Source organism: Podarcis vaucheri (genome assembly GCF_965113315.1).
Source record: "Podarcis vaucheri genome assembly, chromosome: 16".
Taxonomy (NCBI): domain Eukaryota; kingdom Metazoa; phylum Chordata; class Lepidosauria; order Squamata; family Lacertidae; genus Podarcis; species Podarcis vaucheri.
The window spans coordinates 24,778,822-24,802,833 of record NC_138754.1 but is presented as its reverse complement, the minus strand read 5'-3'; the positions used below and the strand labels follow the sequence as shown (position 1 = coordinate 24,802,833).

Genomic DNA, 24,012 nt, shown 5'->3' with positions numbered 1-24,012 from the left:
ACATGACCCGGAAGCTGTCTGTGAACAAACGCTGGCTCCCTCAGCCAGTAAAGCAAGATAAGCGCCGCAACCCCAGAGTCGTCTACAACTGGACTTAACGGTCAGGGGTCCCTTTACCTTTTTACCTCTGAACTATGCAAGCTGGTCATTAGAAGAACAATTGTTTAAGAACTGGTCTTGTGTTTCTCTTCCCCTCACCTCCCCTCCTCCTTGTGTGGTGTGGGTTTTTATTTAGATGGTAAGCCTGTGAGCAAGAAGGGATTGTATTGCTTCGATTAATCATTTGCTGTAAGCCACCCTGGGAGTCTTTTTGGCTGAAGAGCAAGTTACAAATGCTCTAAATAAAAATAAAAATAAAAAAGAGTTTTCATGTGGAACAGGGAAAAAGAGTGTCACGCCCATTACTGCTGCACCTACTGGTACAAGTTCAAGCTGGAATTTCGCCAAAGTGATGAAATTAATGGGTTTGTACAACAATGGCAACCACCAGGAAAACTCAGAGTGTGTCCAGTTGCTCATTCAGCAGCAGAAGTAAAAGTTAATGAACTATTCTCTCTTTTTGTAATTGATTTCACGAGCCCCCCCCAAATTATTTTCTACATTTGGGGGTCCTCTCAATAGATTCATCATTTGGTTTTTTTGCTGTGGCGCAGACTTCAACCTAATTGGGAGGAATTACATTTAAACTATAAGAATTTATTATTAATTATAAAATCCAATTAGGGACGCGGGTGGCCTGTGGGTAAAAACCTCAGCGCCTAGGGCTTGGTTGGCGGTTCGAATCCCCGCGGCGGGATGCGCTCCCGTTGCTCGGTCCCAGCGCCTGCCAACCTTGCAGTTCAAAAGCACCCCCGGGTGCAAGTAGATAAATAGGGACCGCTTACTGGCGGGAAGGTAAACGGCGTTTCCGTGTGCTGCGCTGGCTCACCAGATGCAGCTTTGTCACGCTGGCTACGTGACCCGGAAGTGTCTCCGGACAGCGCTGGCCCTCGGCCTCTTGAGTGAGATGGGCTCACAACCCTAGAGTCTGTCAAGACTGGCCCGTACGGGCAGGGGTACCTTTAGCTTTATAAAATCCAGTTAAGGCTTTCTATATTGATAAAATTGGGGCATCCTCCTTATTTGGGGTAGGCTGGTTACTAAAAAACAAACAAAAAACCCAAGTCCACTTCAGTACAAAGAAAGTTGTGTTGTGGAGCCATGAATGGCCTAACTTTTCATTTTAAAGAAAAAAAGACGATTGAGAGGGTAGAATCATGAATGTTCCACAAAGAACTCCATCAGGTGAACTTAACAATTTAACCACACTCTTCCCCGGTTCCTTTCTACTTCCTTCACTAAACATTCTTTCATCTCACCAATCTAACTAAAGGGCAACTTCCCCACTCTTTATCCTATCCTGCCTTTGAAAATATATCTTCTGGTTGGAAGATCGAGCTACTCCAACAAGTAAACTGAGTAAGAGGAGACATGATGATAGAAGCTTGTAAAATAATGCCTAAAGGTAAAAGGTAAAGGGACCCCTGAACATTAGGTCCAGTCGTGACCGACTCTGGGGTTGCAGCGCTCATCTCGCCTTATTGGCCAAGGGAGCCGGCATACAGCTTCCGGGTCATGTGGCCAGCCTGACTAAGCCACTTCTGGCAAACCAGAGCTGTGCACAGAAACGCCGTTTACCTTCCCGCCAGAGCGGTACCTATTTATCTACTTGCACTTTGATGTGCTTTCAAACTGCTAGGTTGGCAGGAGCAGGGACCGAACAACAGGAGCTCACCCTGTCACAGGGATTCAAACTGACGACCTTCTGATCGGCAAGCCCTAGGCTCTGCGGTTTAACCCACAGTGCCACCCGTGTCCCTAAAATAATGCCTATCACGGAGGCATAGAGAAAAGCTTCCCTCCCTCTCTCATAACACTAGAGGCCATGGACATCCAAGGAAACTGAGATAAACTGTGCAACTTGCTCCCCCAGGAGGGCAGTGACAGCCACCAACTCGGATGGTTTTAAAAAAAGGACTGGCCAAATACATGAGGAGGGCAAATGTTGTCCCTATTTTCAAAAAGGGGAAAAGAGAGGACCCAAATAATTACCGCCCAGTCAGTCTGACATCAATAGCAGGGAAGATTCTGGAGCAGATCATTAAGCAAACAGTCTGTGAGCACCTAGAAAGGAATGCTGTGATCACCAATAGTCAGCATGGATTTCTGAAAAATAAGTCATGTCAGACTAACCTGATCTCATTTTTTGACAGAATTACAAGCCTGGTAGATGAAGGGAACGCAGTGGATGTAGCCTACCTTGATTTCAGCAAGGCATTTGACAAGGTGCCCCATGATATTCTTGTAAAGAAGCTGGTAAAATGCGGTCTTGACTATGCTACCACTCAGTGGATTTGTAACTGGCTGACTGACCGAACCCAAAGGGTGCTCATCAATGGTTCCTCTTCATCCTGGAGAAGAGTGACTAGTGGGGTGCCACAGGGTTCTGTCTTGGGCCCGGTCTTATTCAACATCTTTATCAACGACTTGGATGATGGACTCAAGGGCATCCCGATCAAACTGGGAGGGGTGGCTAACACCCCAGAGGACAGGATCACACTTCAAAATGACCTTGACAGATTAGAGAACTGGGCAAAAATAAACAAGATGAATTTTAACAGGGAGAAATGTAAAGTATTGCACTTGGGCAAAAAAAATGAGAGGCACAAATACAAGATGGGTGCCACCTGGCTTGAGAGCAGTACATGTGAAAAGGATCTAGGAGTCTTGGTTGACCACAAACTTGACATGAGCCAACAGTGTGACGCGGCAGCTAAAAAAGCCAATGCAATTCTGGGCTGCATCAATAGGAGTATAGCATCTAGATCAAGGGAAGTAATAGTGCCACTGTATTCTGCTCTGGTCAGACCACACCTGGAGTACTGTGTCCAGTTCTGGGCACCACAATTCAAGAAGGACACTGACAAACTGGAACGTGTCCAGAGGAGGGCAACCAAAATGGTCAAAGGCCTGGAAACGATGCCTTATGAGGAACGGCTAAGGGAGCTGGGCATGTTTAGCCTGGAGAAGAGGAGGTTAAGGGGTGATATGATAGCCATGTTCAAATATATAAAAGGATGTCACATAGAGGAGGGAGAAAGGTTGTTTTCTGCTGCTCCGGAGAAGCGGACACGGAGCAATGGATCCAAACTACAAGAAAGAAGATTCCACCTAAACATTAGGAAGAACTTCCTGACAGTAAGAGCTGTTCGACAGTGGAATTTGCTGCCAAGGAGTGTGGTGGAGTCTCCTACTTTGGAGGTCTTTAAGCAGAGGCTTGACAACCATATGTCAGGAGTGCTCTGATGGTGTTTCCTGCTTGGCAGGGGGTTGGACTCGATGGCCCTTGTGGTCTCTTCCAACTCTATGATTCTATGATTCTATGATTCTATGATTCTATGAATGAGAAAGCTATCAATGGCTACTAGCTATGATGGCTCTGCTGTGCCTCCACAATTGGAAGCAGCAATGCTTCTGAATACCAGTTGCTGGAAGCTGCAGAAGGAAAGCTCTTGAGTTCTGGTCCTGTTTGCAAGTTTCCCACATGCATCTGGTTGGCCACTGTGAGATCAAGATGCTGGACTAGCTGAGCCACTGGCCTGATCCAGCAGGGATTATCTCTGCTCTCGTGAAGGTATAAAAAGAGCAGCCACGGCAGGTGGTCTCCCCACAGCTGAGAGATTGTTTGGTTAACATCCTTTCTGCTGCAATCTCTCAGCAAGCAACCCTGAGTTTTCTCCATCTCCATTAGCAATGGGCTCTTGATTAAGGAACAATGATGCATGGAACATTCTCCCTATGTTCGCCGCCACATTTTAAATACACTCAGGAGTGCCACCGGGACAAATTGCAGCAAGCCCTTTGACGGGCTGCTACACTGATGAGACAAATAAAGTATGCAAACGGGCACTCCAGATGCCTAAAGCTGCAATCTGCAAGTGATATATTTCAAAGTAATTACACTGAAGCCATGGCCTCGGCGGGATCACAGCCGAGGCGGGGCAAGTCACGGATGGAAAGGAGGCAGAGCAGCTGTGCCTAGGAGAGTGGCTGGCAATGAGGAAGAACAGGGGGGAGGCAACAGGAACCATCCATCGCTCAGGTGGTGGAACACCCACTTTGCATGCAGGTCGCAGGTTCGATCCCCTATGGCATCCCCAGGAAAAGCTGGAAATCTATTTAAGCAAATTGACAGACGTGAGCCAGCAGTAAATCACACTGAGCAAATTGGAGTTAACTCTTTATTAGTAAAAATAGGAGTGTATCATCTCTGAACTAGGAGTGTTAGGCCTCATGAGCACAGCAACTGATCTCAAAGCAGGTCTTGCCCCCATGAAGCACTTGCTGAGACTGAAGGTCTCTGTCTCCCAGCAGTTGCCCAAGTCTCCTCCCTCTCTAGGGTTTTCCACAAGCAATCAGAGATTGCACCTGCGTGAAGCTAACTTTTCCTCTGCCCTCTTCACACCTGTCCTGGTTCTGAGAGACACCCATGATGCTTCACCAGGCAGACTCATCTCTACCTCTTGGGAGTTCCTCCTCTCCTGCTTCTAGGCTGTTCTTTGCCACAGACTCTCTGCTCACTAAATCCTGTTACCTCCTCAACTTCTGACACCTCCTCGTCCCAGTCTTCTCCCTCAGATCGCTCATCGTCACCTCACCACAAATCCTCTGGCCCTGAGCCTTCTTCCCTTGGGGGCTCCCCAGCCGGTTCCTCCCCCCATCCCTCTGCATCCAACCAGTCATTGATAGCGACGTACTGCTTAATTACAATAGTCTCTAAGCAGTTTACAGTGATACAATAACAAAACAAAAAAAATCGATTAAAACGATAAAATCAACCTTTAATTAAAATGCCTGCTGGAATTAAATATATATATATATATATATTCTGTAGGTACTGGAAGTTCAACTGCAAGGGAGTTCCAGAAAATTGGCCCTCAATACTAAACACACAACTCTTGGCAGATACAAGCTGCCATGGGGGACCACTGATAATGGATCTCTCAAAGACCTCATCCATCAAGCGGGGATATGAGGGGTTAGGAGGTCCTTGAGGTATCCTGGGCCCAAATTGTTAAGGGCCCTGTACATCAATGCAACACCATTTAATCTGGCCCAGCAGCACAAGGGCAAGCCAGTGCAGAGGTTTGAGCACCCGAATTCTGTGCTGGCAATAGTCTGTACCAGGCTTCCTCAACCTTAGCCCTCCAGATGTTTTGAGACTACAATTCCCATCATCCCTGATGGTCCTGCTAGCTAGGGATCATGGGAGTTGTAGGCCAAAAGCATCTGGAGAGCTGAGGTTGAGGAAGCCTGGTCTGTACCCACCAACAATGTAACTGCAGTGTTTTGCACCAGCTGGGGTCTCTGGGCTATGCCCCCTAGGGTAGCCCCACATTTGGCCCCTGAGCCCACGGTTCTCCACCGCTGGGTTACTTGAATCAACGGTCTGGATCCAGCATCAGGCATCTTCCTCTGCTTCAGAAAAGAAGAGAAGGACAGCAATGGATTGTAAGAGACTGTAAGGTCTGCAAAAGCACCGCAGGGAGGCCTGTGTGGGAAGAGAGCTATGGACCCCAAACTGAGCACTTTTCTCCCCACTCCCAGAAACAGTGTCTTGCTTTATTTTGCTTTCTGAGCTTGCGACATCCACGCCCTGCTTTGTTCCTGGGTGGCAAAAGTTAAATCTCGCCACATCGCTCAAGTATGGAGCTGCCTCAGTCAGCAGTTTGTACTCCCATTACTGCCCAGCGGGGGAAATAATAAAATGGATTTTTATTGCAGCCTCATTCTCTCCCCCGCCCCCGCCCCCACCTCCTCACATTGGCTGTGAATATTAATTTTAGTTTACAGCAAGGAGGCTTGTGGGGTGGGTGCCATCACTGCCTTCCTTAAAAATAAACTAGTGTTGCATTTGCCAAGACGACAGGGAAGCACTCAATACTCTACACCTGCTCTAAATGGGATCAAAAGCCCCCATATATATTTTTAATGTGCATTGCCCTTACTAGTACAGCTCGTTACATGCTCTTGGGCTGGGGTGTTGCTCTGGGGGGGGGGGTTGCTGTTGGTTTTTTGTATCTTTATTTTCACTCTTGCTGTGATTTATGTGGAAATTGTTCCGTTTGGCTGTATATCCTTTAATATTTTATTTATTATGACCACTTTTGTTATGTTGCAGTTACGTTGTTATTTTTCATGTTGTCAGTCACCATGAGCATGATCTGAACTGTGGAAATTATTGTTTATTTATTTAAATTAAATACCACCCTTCATCAAGAGATCCCGGGGCGGCTCACAGAATAAAATACAAGATAAAACACAAGAACAGTTCCTAAATAAAATTATGTATGTAGGTATGTTATTACACTGAAGTGGAACTGAATTCCGTGCAGAATTCTGTGTGAAGATTTATACGATGTGATAAATCACCACTTGGTTTGGTGCACCCAAACAGATGACCGTACTTTGCTTAGTGGAAAGAGAGGTTCAGAAGTGGCAAGACATAAAGTAAAGGTAAAGGGATCCCTGACCATTAGGTCCAGTCATGACCAACTCTGGGGTTGCAGCGCTCATCTCGCTTTATTGGCCGAGGGAGCCGGCGTACAGCTTCCAGGTTATGTGGCCAGCATGACTAAGCCGCTTCTGGTGAACAAGAGCAGCGCACGGAAACGCCATTTACCTTCCCACCGGAGCATTACCTATTTATCTACTTGCACTTTGACGTGCTTTCGAACTGCTAGGTTGGCAGGAGCAGGGACCGAGCAACGGGAGCTCACCCCGTCACGGGGATTCGAACCACTGACCTTCTGATTGGCAAGTCCTAGGCTCTGTGGTTTAACCCACCCACGTCCCTGTGGCAAGACATGCTGAACTGGCAACTGGGTGGTTGCAGAGCCCAAATCAAACTGCTCATTTTAACTTTTAAAACTGCCAATGAAGCCCACTGTGACTTTGGCTATGTCCTGGGACCTCCCTTCCTTCAGCTTAGGCGGGAAAGCTCCCGCTGCTGCCAACTTAGTGGGAGGCAACCCGTAGAGCACATATTTTTAAGCTGCCTGATATTTCGTTAACGGTGGTAGCTTCATTTTGCTTTCATGCAGTTGATTATTTTCCTTTGTTTCCTTAAATGTTTTTGTTTGTTTTCATTTTGGGAATTTAGCACAAGTCATACAGTCCTGTAAGCCATTCCCTCTATTTTAATTTGCTCCTCAAAATGAAGGGAATTGCCTTTAAATAAAAACAAAACAAAACAAAAGAGAATTGCAATCCATTTGCTGCTGATTCACAGCAGACTTGGTGAGCGTGCGTCATACAAAGCAATGAAGCTCAGCAGGGCCCTATTTGTGTTTATGTGGCACTTCCAAAAAACGGCAACAATACTGCAACTTTAAAACCCAGCAAGGAAGACGATAGCCTTTGTGCATCATAAAACTGGGCTCTTAATTGCAAACACACAAACTGTTGCTCAGCTTTTGTAAACACCCATCCACTACTGCAGCGCTGTTGCCCCCTGCTGTTGAATCCAGGCTTAGCACCTGCTGCCAATTTGTGATCCATACAGAAACTCAAGAGCTAGCCAACCTGTAGCCCTCCAGATGTTGCTGCACCCCAACCCCCAGTCAGTCCCAGCCATCATGCTCAATGGTTAGAAATTATGTGAGGTCAAGTCAATTCAATCACAGGGCCTCGATCCATTTCGTTTCATGTGTAGGATGTGGTGAGCTATTGCAAAGCACTCCAAGGAAACCAAGTGTCCCCTCTCTCTCTCTCCACCTTTTGCAAACATTCTTCTTTAATAAGGTGCAAAAAATAGTTCCATTTACATTTGGGGGGGTGGAATCTCTGCTCCTTCCCTGCAAGAACAATTACACATCTCACCAAGCTGCTTCTAGCTTTCCCTTAGCTGCAAATTGATTAGTCTGGTATTTCACAAATATGGAAATACTGGGGAAGCATTCTTTTGTTTAAACACACATTCAAAATAAAACCCTTTCTAGGAATTCAGTCTCCTTCTCTCAAAGAATCAGCAAGGCCACAATCAGCCTATGGTAGAAAAGATTGCTACATTTTTTTCCTGCTGCCTGGGAGGTGGCTCCATGGGTCTTTGTCCTTGCTGCCTCTTTTAATCATAGAACTGCAGAGTTGGACCAGGAGGATCATCAAGTCTTTCATCCAACGTAGGGCTTGAGCCCTCAATGCTGAAATTAAAAGTCTCATGTTCTATAATGTTTGGGAAGGACTGGACTTTGCCTTTACTGGCAGGAGGGTGAGCAAATTTGGGACATCTACAGGTATAGGTAAAGGTAAATGGTCTAGTCGCGGATGACTCTGGGGTTGTGGCGCTCATCTCGCTTTATTGGCCGAGGGAACCGGCGTACAGCTTCCGGGTCATGTGGCCAACATGACTAAGCCGCTTCTGGCGAACCAGAGCAGCGCACGGAAACACCGTTTACCTTCCCGCCGGAGGGGTACCTATTTATCTGCTTGCACTTTGACGTACTTTCGAACTGCTAGGTTGGCAGGAGCAGGGACCAAACAACGGGAGCTCACCCCGTTGCAGGGATTCGAACCACCAACCTTCTGATCGGCAAGCCCTAGGCTCTGTGGTTTAACCCACAGCGCCACCCACGTCCCTTTTATTCCCTACAGGTATACACACACACACACACACACACGAAAGCCCCATCCCTTTCATTACCCAGAGGCCCCAGCTGCACCCCACCCCTCCACATAGACCTTTATAAATAGTCCTTACCTGCTCCAGCAGCTGTAGCCGTGCTGGCACAACCGTGCCACTTGAATCAGTGAGGGCACCCTTAGCATTAGCTCCTTGCGCTCAGGAAAGAAATGTGAAGGGGATCTCTCCCTCCCCACCCCCTGCCCTCCCCAAAACAGCAGGGTCCCTTTTAAAGGAGAATGTGGATCACTCAGCAGGTCTGGCTAGAAACAGCTTCTAGAAGCTGAAAGTTCGTATTTGAATAACAGCAGGGAGAACATCCCAGTGCTTGCAAGATGGTTCTCTCACACAGAGCGAGAATTCTGCAGGCACCAAACAGTGCGTCTCAGCTTCTTGGAACTTCCGGAGTAATCCTATTCCGACAGGTTTAGCCAATAAACTGAGGGTATGTATTAGCTAATGCCCCTAAGAATGCTTCCCTGGGCTTCTTGGTCAGCGAGGTCACCAGGCAGCTTATGCCATTGCAACTTCCTTCTTATACAGCCTCCCTCCTCCTTTCCTGGAAACCAGCACAGTGGTCCTACAGGGTGTGGGTTGAGAGCAACTGCTACTGTCCAAAACATCTGGGAGACATCATGTGATTTAGGACCCACCCGTGCGAAATATTTAAAAGCAGCAGCATCCCACTTTGAACCGTCATGGCTTCCCCCAAAGAATCCTGGGAGCAGTAGTTTCTTAAGGGTGCTGGAAGTTGTTAGGAGACCGCTGTTCCCCTCACAGAGCTACCGTTCCCACAGTTCCCTGGGAAGAGAGATTGGTTGCTAAACCATTCTGGGAGTTGTAGTTCTGTGAGAGGAATAGGGGGGGTCTCCCAACATCTCTCAGCAGCAAACAATGAACTACAGCTCCCAGGATTCATTGGGAGAAGCACAATTCCTTAAAGCAGTATGCAACTTCTTTCAATGTACAGTATTGCACCAAATATACTCTCCCCATCCTGCATTCCTTACAATAAAGACAAATGCAACACAGCCACCTTGTGGCCACCAGCGTAATGTTCAAATTTCTATAGGGAGTAACTGTCCCAGACATTCTCACTTGCATAGAAACAGTAAGTCATGTTTTGTAAGCTTTGTAAATTCTTACGAGAGACCCAGAAAAAGCTGGTGGGTCCAGCAACCTTTTCATATCCTGGAATATTGCCTGCATGTTATATATTTCTTCTCTCCGGTACAAATAAATTATCACAGCAGCTGCTGCTAAATTCCAGCTTAATTTGAAAGTAACAGCTGAACTGAGGCAGGGAAATATTTGTGCTATATAACTATTAGGAAGCATTCCAAGCAGGCAAGGTATAGCACCAGAGGCTGTTCTCATTGGGAGAGACTTCTGCATCTTCCAGAGGGGTCACTCTTGTCTCAGTAAGAACACCAGTCTTCTTGTATGCAGTGCTAGAGCAGACCCAATGTAATTAATGGATATGACTAACTGAGGTCCATTAATTTCAGTGGTTTTACTCTGAGCAGGGCCAGCACTGCATACAACCCTAACAAATTTATTACAGAGTTAAACTACAGCTTACACTGTAATAAATTAGTTACACTTTAAAGGCGGCACAGAATTGTTGCATTAGCATCTGTGTTTGTCGAATTTTGAGAAACACACATTCTGTGTGGTTTTGTCCAAAAACATATTTTGGTGTCAAAGCAACCAGGGTCATCACGCACTACGAGCAGAATTGTGAAAGCAAATTTTCAGAGAAAAGTAAATAATGTTCCAAGATCTTTGAACGGTCTTACTCAGTTTGATCACATGCTGTTTTAGCGACAGTGTGGTGAAATGGTTAAGAGTGTTGGATTAAGACCTGGGAAACCAGGATTCAAATCCCCACTCAGCCATGAAGCTCACTGGGTGACCTTGAGCCAGTCACCATCTCTTAGCCTAACCTCCCTCACAGGGTTGTTGTGAGGATGAAATGGGAGAGAGAACCAGGTTCACCACCTTGAGTTCCTTGGCAGATAAAGGTGGTATATGAATGAAATGAATGAATGAATGAATGTCATATGAATGAATGAATGTCATATGAATGAATGAATGAATGAATGAATGTCATATGAATGTTCAGGTAGCCCCACAAGTTGAAAGGACCCAAACAGGGATGGGCTTTACCCTAGCAGAGCCTCACAACTTTCCCCACAAAACATCAGTAGGCCACCCCCTCTCTTCTCTGCTTGTTTGCTGATTTATTTAATGGTATTTATATCCCACCTTTTTCTCCAAGGAGCTCAAGGTGGCGTACATGGTTTCCCCCTCCTCATTTAATCCCCAGAAAGAACCCTGTCACGTAGGTTAGGCTGAGAAAGGCAGTGACTGGCCCCCAAAGTCGCCCTCTGAATTTCATGGCTAAGTGGGGATTTGAACCCTGGTCTCCAAAGCCTTAGTCTGACACTCTAGGCATTATACCACACTGGGGACTAATCTACACTGGTGAGTTATGACGTTTAAAATGCATTTTGAAAATGTGACACCAGAGGGCGCTGTAGAGCAGCAATCTGTCACCAGTGGCAAATTGCATTGGGAGCTGTATTTTTTAATAGTGTTTTTAATAGCCTTTTCCAGATCAGTGTAGATCCAGCCTGGGCTCTATACATCATACTTGTAAGAAGTGGCTACAGATCTGCTTTGGAGGAGACAGAATGCTTCTGTCTTGCCAGCAATTAACCCTCAAACACATCAAGAGCCAACACCATCCTTTGCTGTGGAAAGCAAAACTCAAGATGCCCCCATAAAAGCTTCCTGACAGTGCTGCTTTAGGGCAGACATAAGAGAGTCAGGGATCTAACAGAAGACCAATTATTTACAGGAATATTCCCCTTCTACACCCAACTTAGCCTTGACCCTCCCAGCCCATAACCATTAACCCCGGGTTCTCACAGGCTGAGAGAGAGCAGGGGGCTAACCTTTCCACTGATGGTCTCATTGCCATCCCACACTCCATGCTTCTGTAGTTTAGCTGGGCAAAAAGCAGATTATTGTGTGGTGTTAAAGCAGGACAAAATTGGTGGTAAGCATCTGGTGGAGCACAGAAGACTGGGAAGGTTGATGCATGTCTAAAGCAAACTGGAGTGTGTGCCCACTTATACATGTGCACTTCTGAGAAATATTGCTAAGCACTTTCTGGGAGTTATAAGAACTACTGCTTAACTTTAATAATGTGATGCTTGAGTTTGCTTTCACCCCTCTTCCCTCCCTGCCCCTTTTTCCTTGTGTGACATGTCTTTTAGATTGTAAGCCTGCAGGCAAGGACTGTTTTAACTAATCACACGTATGCCACCCTGGAAGCATTTTTGGGTGAAGAGTTGGAATACAAATGCTCTAAACCAGCTGTTCTCAACCTGTGGGTCCCCATATGTTGTTGGATTACAACTCCCATCATCCCTGAGCTCTGGCCTTGCTAGCTAGGGGTGATGGGAGTTGTAGTCCAACAACATCTGGGGAGCCACAGATTGAGAAAAGCTGCTCTAAACAAACACTCCCAATATAGAAATGAAAGCTTAAAGAAAATGGAAAATAGGAAAGAAACCTTGACCATGTGCGGCGCACAGAATGAAATTCTTAGGTTTTGCTATTTGAAGTGGGGAAAAGCAAACGAACAAAATAAGCCACAAAAGGTTACATGCATGCAACATTTATTGATGAACAGCAGAAAAGATGGAAATGGTAAGTGTGTGACACAATTATTAATGGCATCAGTAACAGTGGAAGAGAGTGGATATATATGAACCCAGCACCTGAAATGAACACACACATACATATATACATCCCTCCACCAAAGGTTTTACAGAGGCAGGAAACATGAATGCAAAAGGACATCAAGGAAAAAGACAAAACAAAGAAAAATGTTTTCAAACAGGCACAAATACGTACAATGTTCTAGACAAAACAGAAGCTTTTCATGCAAACAGGGCAGTGGAAGAACAATATGTGACACTGCATTTCAATTCCATGGCACCTCTTTCAAGTAATGCAGAAATGGAGAGACTTTGGCCCTTTAGATGTTGCTGAACCACAACTCCCATCAGCCCCTGCAAGTGTGGCCAATGACCAGGGATGGTGGGAGTCGTAGTTCAGCAAACGTCTGAATAGCCAAAGGTTCCCCATGGCTGAAGTAATGGCTCAGTATTACAGCTCTGATGCTGCTGTATTTTATATTCACCAAGCAAACAAATCATTGGAGGACTATTTGATCTAAATGCTTTCATTTGAAACAGATAATAGTTGGAGATTTTCACAACCGGGATGTCCATCATGGGGCAGTAGGGGAAAGAGAGGGAAAGCAAGGGTGAGTGCGAGGTTAGAAAAAAGCACTGGAAAACACAGAAGGAGGGCACAGATTCTGGAAGGTCAGAACTTTATTCCCAGAAAATCCCACAAGTAAAACAGCTGCCGCTAGGGGGCACCAAGGACACAGCAGGGAGGAGGAAATACACAGCTGAGCAAAATCACCCAGAAAAGCCTGGGGTGAAAAGCTTACATTTTGACCGTCTGCGTGTGCGCAAGCTGTGAAACCCAAAAGTAACGTGTTCTGTTACTTCCAGGTCGCCGCGGAGCACAACCCGAAAACGCTCAACCTGAAGCAACTTCAACCCGAGGTATGACTGTATTGTATATTTAATAGGTTTATGTATCTCATTAGACTGTGCTGTTGAGTGTGCGGAATTGTGTGGTTTTTTAAATAAAACCCACCTGAAGAAAAGAAAAATAGAGGTGTAGAACCACCATATTACGAAGCAACCCAGGTTGAAAAGTAAAATAGAGGTGTAGAACCACCATATTACGAAGCAACCCAGGTGTGTGCAGAGGCTATAGTGCAGTTAAGGAGTTCTAACACACACAACTTGCACTTGTACTGTTTCCTTGCACACTCTTCTGCCTTCCCTTCCTCTCCCAGGGCACAAGCACCAAACAGGACTGCCAGGTTCAGAAAGGTTTGCCAGCTGGCAAGACAAGGCGTGCACAAATGGATCAAAACAACTGCATGCAGCACTGTAAACAGTACAAAAGGAGTCCGTCCCCCTTGAAGCGCAGAGAGTCAGCCTACAGCTACACCAACCCTCAGATGTGAATGTCAGTATTACAGCCCAGCAAGGTGTATGAAATGTGTAAGCCAACATCTCCATCTGTGCAAGGCTTCATATCGTTTTAAGAATGTAAGACCCACCAAAAGCCCATCTAGTCCAGCATCCTGTTCTCACAGCGGCCAACCAGATGCCCTAACAGGAAGCACAAAAGCCAAAGGCTCTCATTTAAATTCACACTAAAGATTCTGATTTAAAGTCACGCTAGTGTGCAAAGGGCATCATGCCCTTTCTCCGCCAGCCTTAGAAAGATGGCATTTATGCTCTAGCGATTCACTGACAAGGGGAAATTATTATTTTTTGCTCATCAGGACTCTCTTCTTCAGCCAACACAGGAAGGAAGCCTCTGGCAACAGGTAGGAAATTCAGGTTCTGGAGCCACACACACAATTTCCTGATCAAATGAAACATTGTTCTATCCCAGATGAGGCAGTTGTGATTTTGCAATGGGATCTCCAGCTGAAGGGCATCTTGATGATGCAACCCTGCCTTTATACTAGGTACAAAGCTTTGGGACTAGATTGATGGAAGTGAGGGGGCAGATCCTGACGCTCACGGGGGGGGGGGGCACGTGCCAGCTCTCAGAGATGAGAGCAAGAGAAAAGACCCTTCATTCAAGGAGGCTAGAAGCGAGCAAGTGGCAACCCCAAGTGACCCGGCAACCAAGCAGCCAGCTCATGTTGCATAATGTTCACACCCATTAAGCCCAAGCAAACACAACCAGCCTGTGTGATGAAAAGAAGCAGAAATAACAGGAGGTCTTGTAGGGCATGATTAATTAAAAAGACGCCCAGCAGCCTCCATAAAAGGGCAACATGCTCCTACGTCCCTTGGGCAGCCCCCACTCCACTAGCTTCTGCAGGGGAGACTCGGCAGGTTTTAATACCAAACCGCTATACTTATTCCATTAAAGTCAGCGGGAATTAATCAGACTTGCAAGCAGAGAGAGAGAGTATTGAAAAAATCCTGGGGTGGACTGCTTGTTTATTTTTAGTGCCAGATGTAGGCAAAACGTGGTTTTATGGTCTCTAAAGAGGATTAAAAATCCCTTTAATCTGTGTTATGACATTGCTCTCCTTCAAAGTGGAATGAAACTGGGGCTTCCTGAAGTCAAGAGTGTCAGAAAGGAGCTAGCAAATGCATCCATCCTTGCGAACAGACAGAGGGGAAACAAGTCTGGCCAAGTTGACAAAGTACTGAATTTGGATCTAATGGGCGTGGATTTAATGAACACATGGCTGAGGGGGCCTGGGCTAGGGGAAAAAGAGGAAGAATAATGTGACATTCTAAAGGAATCTGTGTGTATGCGTTGGTGGAGGGGAGAGAGAGAGAGAGAAGCAGAATTATCTTTGGTAGAAAGTGATTCAGGGCAAGGTAATAGCACAATGACAGGCTGACAGCAAAAAGGTTCAGGAAGGGTGGGAAGAAAGAGGTTAATAACTTTGTTTACATATAATTATTTGAGAACCACTTCTATAGCAAGAGGTCGCCAATATGTTGCCCTCTAGATGTTGTTGGACTACAATTCCCATCAGCAGGACCAAAGGTCAGCAGTTATGGGAACTGTAGTCCAAAGTATATGGAAGGCACCACACTGGTCACACCTGCTTTACAGTCTTGGAAGCTGTGCCTAAGACGTTGACCCATTGTTTACGTTACTATTTTCATACCTGCAGAAGCATTCCTAGAAGCCCTGGAAATGGCCCTGATGTATCTCAAATGTTTATTATCTCCATACAGCAGTCCCAAAATATAATATCACCACCTTCCTTTCATTACTCAAGCATGTTGCTTAGGAAAACTGTTCTATTCATTCCAAAGGAAGCTTCTTCCAGTATTACTCCTAGGGCAGCCTTCCCAAACCTGGCACCTTTTGGACTACAATTGCCATGAACCCTGGCAATTTGCCATGTTGGCTGGGGCTGATGGGAGCTGTAGTCCAAAAAAAATAATCTGTAGGGTATCAGGCTGGGGAAGACTGTCCTGGAGAAAGCTGCTTCCCCCTGCCCTCCTACCCCCCACTTACTGCAGCCTTGAATATCTGTTTTTTTAAGATATTACGGTTCCTCTATAAATAAACCTGCTGCTATATCAAGACAAGAAACTATATCAAGACAAACATTCTCCTGTAGAAACCCTCAAGTGGCTGGAAATTGTGAGGGAGCAGTAAGACTGAGGGAGGAGTTGCATAGTTGCACAACCTCTGACACCTCAAACCAAAACACAGGAAGCTATCTTATACCAAAGTTGGACCACTGGTCCATTTGACCCAACACTGTCTACGCCAAATGGGAGCAGCTGTCCAGGGTTTCAGACCAGGGGCACATTCCTAGCCCTATCAGAAGACACCAAGGATTGAACCTTGGGTGTATGCTGGCTGCTTTGCCATAATAAACATTGACTGATTGGACCTGGGACCTTCTGCATGCAAAATGGGTACCCTAACCAGTGAGCTACGGCCCTTTCCAACTAGTAAGTGCAGAGACGAGGAAAGAGAAGAGAATACAGGGACAACCTGTCCACTTTTACATCCACATTACTTTCCCCATTTCCCCCTGCACACTTGCCTGCCATTCACAACCCCTACAAGGCTCTCTGGGGATTCAGGCAGGGGTCTCTCCCAGCCCCTCCTGATGGGATATGTTCTACCACCGAGCCACAGCCCTCGCCCAAGTCTCCAGCCACTCACAGGGGCTTGTCAGGTGCTGCCCTGCTCTTTCAATTAAACAGGCTGACAACATGCCTTACCAAGTCCCTGGCTGGTCGTGAGGCAGGCACGGCTGGTAGTCATTGCTTGACCTGTGGCAGAGGGTGAGACGCGACACAGCATCCCTGGGCCTTCACCAACAGCTTGCACACTACCGAAAAGGAAGCGCGAGTTGCGCAAGGCAGCTTCCCACCCCGCAAACCTGAAGCCTGATAAGGTCACCACCGGTGGTCACCGTCTTGAAGACTGTGTCACAGAAAACCAACACCTCCCAAGTTCATTTGCTAGCCTGGAAAGCCCTCTTCATTCCATCTCGGTCAAATGTAACATTAGTATCGCCGTCACTCAACACAGCGGCAAGACCTTTACGTCACCCTAAGACTGTGTGTTTGTGTCGAAGGTATTAACAGTTAAAATAAAGAGATTCTGGATGGAAGGTCTGGTCAAGATATAACGGGCCCTGTGGATTTCTGGTTTTAAAATGCTGAAGTACTGTTTCTGAACCCCTTTGGGCCCAAGCTCACAGCTGTGTGGAAAAGCTGCTTGCTCTGCTGATTCATGCTGACCTATCCAAATTCTTAGAGGAGACAGTCAGGCATGCAAGGCACCTCTCTCCGGCTGCAGAACCTTAAGGAGCCTTGCATAACCAGCCCCTGCAGCACCCACATTAAGGATTAGAATCTAGTGATTTGTTTAGTTTTCTGGCGTAGGAGCCAAGATTTAGCTCAGTGCTCCTGTTACGACATTGCACCTCCACTAAGGACGGTGCAATTCTCAAGGAACAGTGCAATGCTTCCTCAGACCCCAGTTTCCCCTGCAACTTCTTCTGCCACTGGGGTGTTCTGCAGGAGAGGAGGGGCCTACAGAAAGATCTTCCCCACCAAGCACGGACTCTACCTGACTGGTTGTTCCTCATGCGGATGGCTTTCGACTTGGCCAGCTCCAAAGCAGTGACCCATCGCTGCCGCTCCACTTCTGAGTGAGCCTTCAGGTGGTATGTCCTTCCCCCATTGGAAAGCACAATGTTACAAGAGTCCTCCGTGTCTATGTGAGCCGTTGACAAGTTGATGGTTCCCCGACAGGTGTGAGCCATTTCAGCTTGAGTCCTGAAAAAAGGAACAAGGGAAGAAGCATAAGCAAGCGCCTTGGGTTTCACCTTCTGATCAAGGCTAGCTAGGGGGAGGGGGGTGGGGGACTTCCCCCGCCAGGACTTCCCTAGGCACTGAAACCAGGATTCCCACATGACTGCATCAAGTAAAACTTCCTTCAGGCAGCAGGTCCTGGTTTGAACTGTGCCAAGAAACACTGAATGCTAGAGCTTTCCAAACCGTGTGTTGCGACACATTAGTAAGTCAGCTGCAGTCTGTAAGTGTGTTGCATGAATGCTCCTCTCAGGGCTACAAAGGGGTTAGTTTAACCTCTGGTTTGCTAGTAAAACTGAATTACTGTGTCACAAAATGATGCATGTCTACAAAGTGTGTCACTAATATGAAAAGTTGGGAAAGCTCTGCTGTAAGCAGTGCCTTCACTGTGGAATCCTGGATCTACTAGTACTGTACATCTCTGGGTAATCTGCCATAGATCAGCAAAGGCTTCCTGATGCCTCGTTTGTTTTGCATATATACTGAAACCAAAACTGGAAACACAGAAATAAAAACCTAGATTTCAGTACAGTGGTACCTCGGTTTACGAACAGTCCTGTTTACGAACTATTCGGTTTATGAACACCACAAAACCAGAAGTAGTGTTCTGGTTTGCAAACTTTACCGCGGTCTACTACCAGAAGCCGAATGGTGGAAGGGCACAGGCAGCGGGAGGCCTCATTAAGGAAAGTGCACCTCAGTTTAAGAATGGATTTGGTTTAAGAGCGGACTTCAGGAACAGATTAAGTTCGTAAACTGAGGTACCACTGTATAAACTTAACTCAAAGCAAGCGGCACCTTAAAATCAGCCTTCACCAACCTAGTGCCTTCCAGATGTTCTAGATGACAACCCCTATCAGCCCCAGGCAGCAGGCAGCTTTGCACTAGAGTTGTAGTCCAAACATCTGGAGCACACCAAGTTGGTGAAGGCTGCTGTGCATCTGCTAGGGAGTCACCTGTGTATGACAAATTGGATGAAACCAAGTGTTTTAGTCTTGACAGACGAAACTACAGTAGTGGGTGTGCCTTAAGTAATGCCAACTGACAATGTTATATATCAAAAGAGACACATTCTCCCTCAAGCAAGCAAGAAGTCTAAGCTCCTTGTGAAAATGTTTCAATTGTCCTGCGTACCTGTTGTCCTGTTGCAAAGCATATATTTGCCAATAAGTTGTCAAAGAACAAACAGAATTATCCGGAAACTCAGCTCTGTCTGCTACAAGCCCATTCAAAGAGTAGCAGCCTGTTTACTTTGCTGTGGGGTCCCTAAGCCTCAAAAATAGCTGGAAGGTTTGACAGCAGGAAGACTATAATTTCCCAGCAGTAGTCATGCTTAAGGCAGCAGAAACAAAAACAAAAAACCACAGAGTTGTGCTCTGGAAATCCCCGGGGCGTGTGAAAACGGTGAGACTCTGAGGAAAGTGGTCTTTTTCTCCGCATAAACTAGCATTGCTGCATATTATTCTAATCCTGCTGTATGAAGAGTCTAAAGTGTTCTGGGCACTGCACAGATATTAAAAACAAGTCAGCCCCTGCCACAGTTTCAAAATCTAATTATTAGATTTATACCTAAGAACATAAGTGCAGCCTTGCTGGTTCAGGACAAAGGCCTACCTAGTCCAGCATCCTGTTCTCACAGTGGTCATCCAAATGCCCGTGGGAAGTCTAGAAGTGTAACAACACTCTCCCCCTACCCCACCCCAATTCCCAGCAGCTGGCATTTGGACCTCCAACAGCAGAGCTAGAGCACAGTCATTCTGGCAAGTAACTACGGAGAGCTTTAAACTCCATGAATCCTTTTTAAACCCATCAAAGTTGGTGGCTGTCATTACGTCCTGTCAGGTGGTGAGGTGGCTGCTCACGAGTAACCAGGCAGGACTCCCACCTGTCTTTAACAGGTTTTATTTGTGCAAACTATTTACAGTGCAGAACCAGAAAGTTCATGTCCGTCTCAGTCACTTGCAGATTCCGGGAGTGGCCTCTTCTGGTCCCCCCCCCCCAAGCATAAGAACTTAGACACCCCAAATCTTCGCCTCACCTCCTTACGTTTCACCCGTCTGTGCAAACTGGGCAACAGAAACGGCGTGCCTGTTTCCTGGCTGGCCGGGCTAGGTGAGGCACTTGGGCTCTCAGTAGCATCTTCGAGCCCTCTCCTCGCTCGGCTTTCCCCTTCCTCCTCTGCTCCACTGGAGGTGTGGTTTTCCCCACTGTTGGATGAGGAGCTGCTCCTCAGAAGCATGGGAGACTCTCTGTATTCCTCTGCCTTCCACCCCTGTTCCGATAGCAGTCCCCTGACACTTCCTGTGGAAGCAAATTCCATAGTTCCCTAACCTTTCCTCATAGGGGAGTTGTGCCACCCCTTGAACATTTTGGTTGCCCTTTTCTGAGTACACGCTGAAAAAGATACAGTGGTGCCCCGCAAGACGAAATTAATTCGTTCCGCAATTTTTGCCGTCTAACGAATTTTTCTTCTTGCGAAGCACGGTTTAAACGGTTTAACAAAGTCGCAAGACGTTTTCGTCTTGCGAAGCAAGCGCATAGGGGAATTCGTCTTGCGAGGCAAATCGCGAATGAAAAAACCTTTCGTCTAGCGAGTTTTTTGTCTTGCGAGGCATTCGTCTTGCGGGGCACCACTGTATTAAGAAGGAAGACAAAAACAAGCCTATTTCCTACGTCTGGGTAGCTTCCAGATTGTCACTATTTTACAGGGATGATTCAATTGTATTCTGGCGCACTTGGAACATTTATGCAACCTGCTTCCATCTCACTCTGTACTGTCTACCCTGACTGGCAGCGACTCTCCAGGGTTTCAAGACAGCACATTCTCATCCCTGCATGGAGATGCCATTGCGAACTGAATTTGGGACTTTCTGAATGGAAGGAAGTTGCTCTACCAACTCAGCTAAGCAGAGCCCAAGCCATGCCGTGTGCAATTTCCTGCCTCTGTAGGGCTGCTTAAGGTCTTCCTGGTTATTTTCACTAAAGGCATCACGGTTTTGCTGCAACCGAAGCAAATGCAAAATTATCAGAAATGAAGATGTAAAATCCCAACAGCTAAGATGCTGCTAAATTTAAGTGCAGGTTGCACAGTCCAAGGTGCCCATCCAGATGGTTAAGCGAATCCAACCCACCCACCAGCTTCCGTTTGGCATCCGAAGCCTTATTCATGGAAACCATATGCAAATTTAAACCTGCAAGGAAGATATGCAGAAAACTGCAATTATTTCATAATACGGCTGCTACAGTCGTACCTTGGATCTCAAACGCCTTGGCACCCGAACATATCGGCTCCCAAACAATCAAAACCCAGAAGTGATTGTTCCGGTTTTCAAACGATTTTTGGAAGCCAAATGTCCAGCTTCTGATTGGCTGCAGGACACTCCTGTAGCCAATCGGAAGCTACACCTTGGTTTTCGAACAGCTCTGGGAGTTGAACGGACTCCCAGAACACATTCTGTTCTAGAACCAAGGTACAACTGTACTGGGATCAGCTGCTTTGAGCAGTTCAAAGTTCTGGTCCTGACTTACAAACTCTTAGTGTGTTGGGGCCAAAGTACCCATCTCCTTATGTGCCTCTGCTATCCTTCAAGATCCTCAAAGGTCTTTCTCTGGGTTTCCCTGTCCTCCCAGGTGTGGTGCAGGTGCTACTGGAAATAAGGCCTTCCCAACTAGTGGCACCCCAGTTCCAGAATGCGCTCCTGAAGAAGCTCACCTGCTCCAATGCATTTTCCAGCATCAAGCAAAACCTGCTTAATTTTACCAGACTTTTAAATGTTTTAGCATGCTGGCCGGTTTAATCTCAATTAAACAGCAACTTGCAGGTTTTTTAGCTTATTTTAATGTATTAGCTGTTTTAAGAAGTTTCTAACGTTTTACTTTAAGTTACCCAGATAACTTGTGTTTCAAAGGGGGGGGGTAACTTGGAACAAACAGAATGAGCACAGCTCACAATGCTGCCAACGTGGATCGCAGTGTTCAGCAAGCTGCACGTGTCTTGCTCAAGACTTTGCTTGGAAATCAGTCATTCGTGAATTACTTCCAGACACATGCACATTCCCAGAGGATAACTTCAACAAACCAAACGGCTGGACTGCGTTCCAGAGTACGTTGACCAGCTCCTTTACTCTCAAAAAAGGGATCATTTTTTAAAGGGAGGTTTGTTTTTTTAATGATCACTTTTAAAGATAACACGGAAATCTATTTTCCCTACTTGCACGCAGACACTCCCAGAGTGCTCTCAGCAGACACTTCCCCATCTACTGCTATGCACGGAGCCGTAAAGGTGCCCTTCAGCAGTGAATAGCCAGTATCTCGACAGATTTTCCTACTCAGTATTAGCATCTCAACGACTGAATAACAAAAATACATGGGCAAGTTTCCAGTCTCAAATATGAGATAATCCTTAAGAAGCAATGCATGGAGGGAGTAGGGGAGACACAGTCCTGGATTACTATGTAGGCGCGCGCGCGCACACACACACACACACACACACACACACAGATAATGCTAGAACATCAACCTTCGGTCATTTTTGCTGGTATTAACAAACAGAAGGATATTAGCAAAAGGGCACCTAAATAAGGAATTGAGAAAAGAATGCTTCTCCAAAATACACAGGGAACACTGTTTTAAACACCTAATGTTTAGCACTTTGTTAAGTAAAAATTGTGTGAGGAACTCCATACAGTGGTGCCTCGCAAGACGAAATTAATTCGTTCCGCAAGTTTTTTCTTCTTGCGAGTTTTTCGTCTTGCGAAGCACGGTTTCCCATAGGAATGCATTGAAAATCAATTAATGCGTTCCTAGGGAAACCGCCTTCTGACCAGGTCCGGGGACAGTCTGTCCCCGACCTCTTCTGAAGGCTGGGGGGGGGAACAAGGGCTTTTCTTCCCACTGCCAGCCTTCAGAAGGCTGTTCTGAAGGCTGGTGGTGGGAAGAAAAGCCCTTCTTCCCACCTCCCGCCCCGCAAGCTCCGGGGACAGGAGGGCTTTGCTGCCAACCGCCAGCATTTTAAAAGCCCCTGCTGTCCCGGGGCGATTTTAAAATGCTGGCGGGCGGGAGCGAAGCCTCCGCTGTCCCGGGGAGATTTTAAAATGCTGGGGGTCGGCAGCGAACGCTTCGCTCCCGCCCGCCAGCATTTTAAGATCGCCCGGGACAGCAGAGAAGTCTCTGCTGCCCGGGCGATCTTAAAATGCTGGCGGGCGGGAGCGAAGCGTTCGCTGCCGACCCCCAGCATTTTAAAATCTCCCCGGGACAGCGGAGGCTTCGCTCCCGCCCACCAGCATTTTAAGATCGCCCGGGGCAGCGGAGACTTCTCTGCTGTCCCGGGGAGATTTAAAATGCTGGGGGTCGGCAGCGAACGCTTCCCTCCCGCCCGCCAGCATTTTAAGATCGCCCGGGGCAGCGGAGAAGTCTCCGCTGTCCCGGGAAGTCAGGCGGGGGGGAGCAAAGACTTTTGCCCCCCCGCCGGCCTTCAGAAGAGGTCCAGGACCTCTTCTGAAGGCCGGCTGTGGGCGAAAGTCTTTGCTCCCGACCGCCAGCAATTTAAAACAGGTCCCCGGAGATTTCCCTATGGGCTTTCGTCTTGCGAAGCAAGCCTATAGGGAAATTCGTCTTGCGAAGCACCTCCAAAACAGAAAACCCTTTCGTCTTGCGGGTTTTCCGTCTTGCGAGGCATTCGTCTTGCGGGGTACCACTGTACATTGTTAATTGCCACCTCAAATATAAGCTGAAACCTTATAGGAGTCTAAGTGAGCATGCTTGGTTGTAAAGATTAATTAAGGTCACTTCCCAACCCTATCTGAGCAGACATTCCAATTTTATTTTGCAGAGAAGTTATACCTTCCTGATTTTTTGTTTTGGCTTCTTATTTTTGGAAACATGTTTGTTGCACAAGAGCACCAAATCCATGTTGTGCAACCTGAATTTGCTGGACTACAGTTTAATCCCACCTGCAAAATGGAATTGGTCTGGAAGTGTGCGCTGCTAGGATAATGGAAGCCTATTAGGATGGAGAAAACCAGTGGGACACTTATCTCTTGAGCATAGAAGCACATGCTACAGCACATCAAAGAGGACACAAAGTCAAAATAAGTAGAAAAATTAAAAGAGACAGAATTGTCCACTGAACCACTGTGAGTGGTAGCACATGATTCCAAGACTCATTTAGTCCTGAGGACATACTGTCTCCAAAAGGTTCAAGGTGATCTTGACACCAATAATGAAATCAGTAAGCATTGTTAGAAACTGGGATAGAAAAGCCAGGAGCCAAATGGCTTCTGGGACTTAGATTGTGGGGGCCAAAAC

At 46.7% G+C, this 24,012-nt stretch overlaps 1 protein-coding gene across 2 annotated transcripts in view; it reads right to left on the bottom strand.

Moving 5' to 3' along the window:
* OSBP2 (oxysterol binding protein 2) overlaps nt 1-24,012 on the bottom strand; it is a gene marked incomplete at its 5' end in the record, with an annotated part of 159,727 nt that overhangs the window by 112,555 nt on the left and 23,160 nt on the right. Inside the window, one exon of one of the 2 annotated variants that reach the window (XM_082203116.1) lies at nt 17,462-17,670. In XM_082203116.1, the coding sequence (XP_082059242.1) occupies nt 17,462-17,670 (209 nt within the window). Of the gene's footprint in view, nt 1-16,605; nt 17,381-17,461; nt 17,671-24,012 lie in introns of those variants that run through there. The other variant, XM_082203118.1, reaches the window with a different exon arrangement.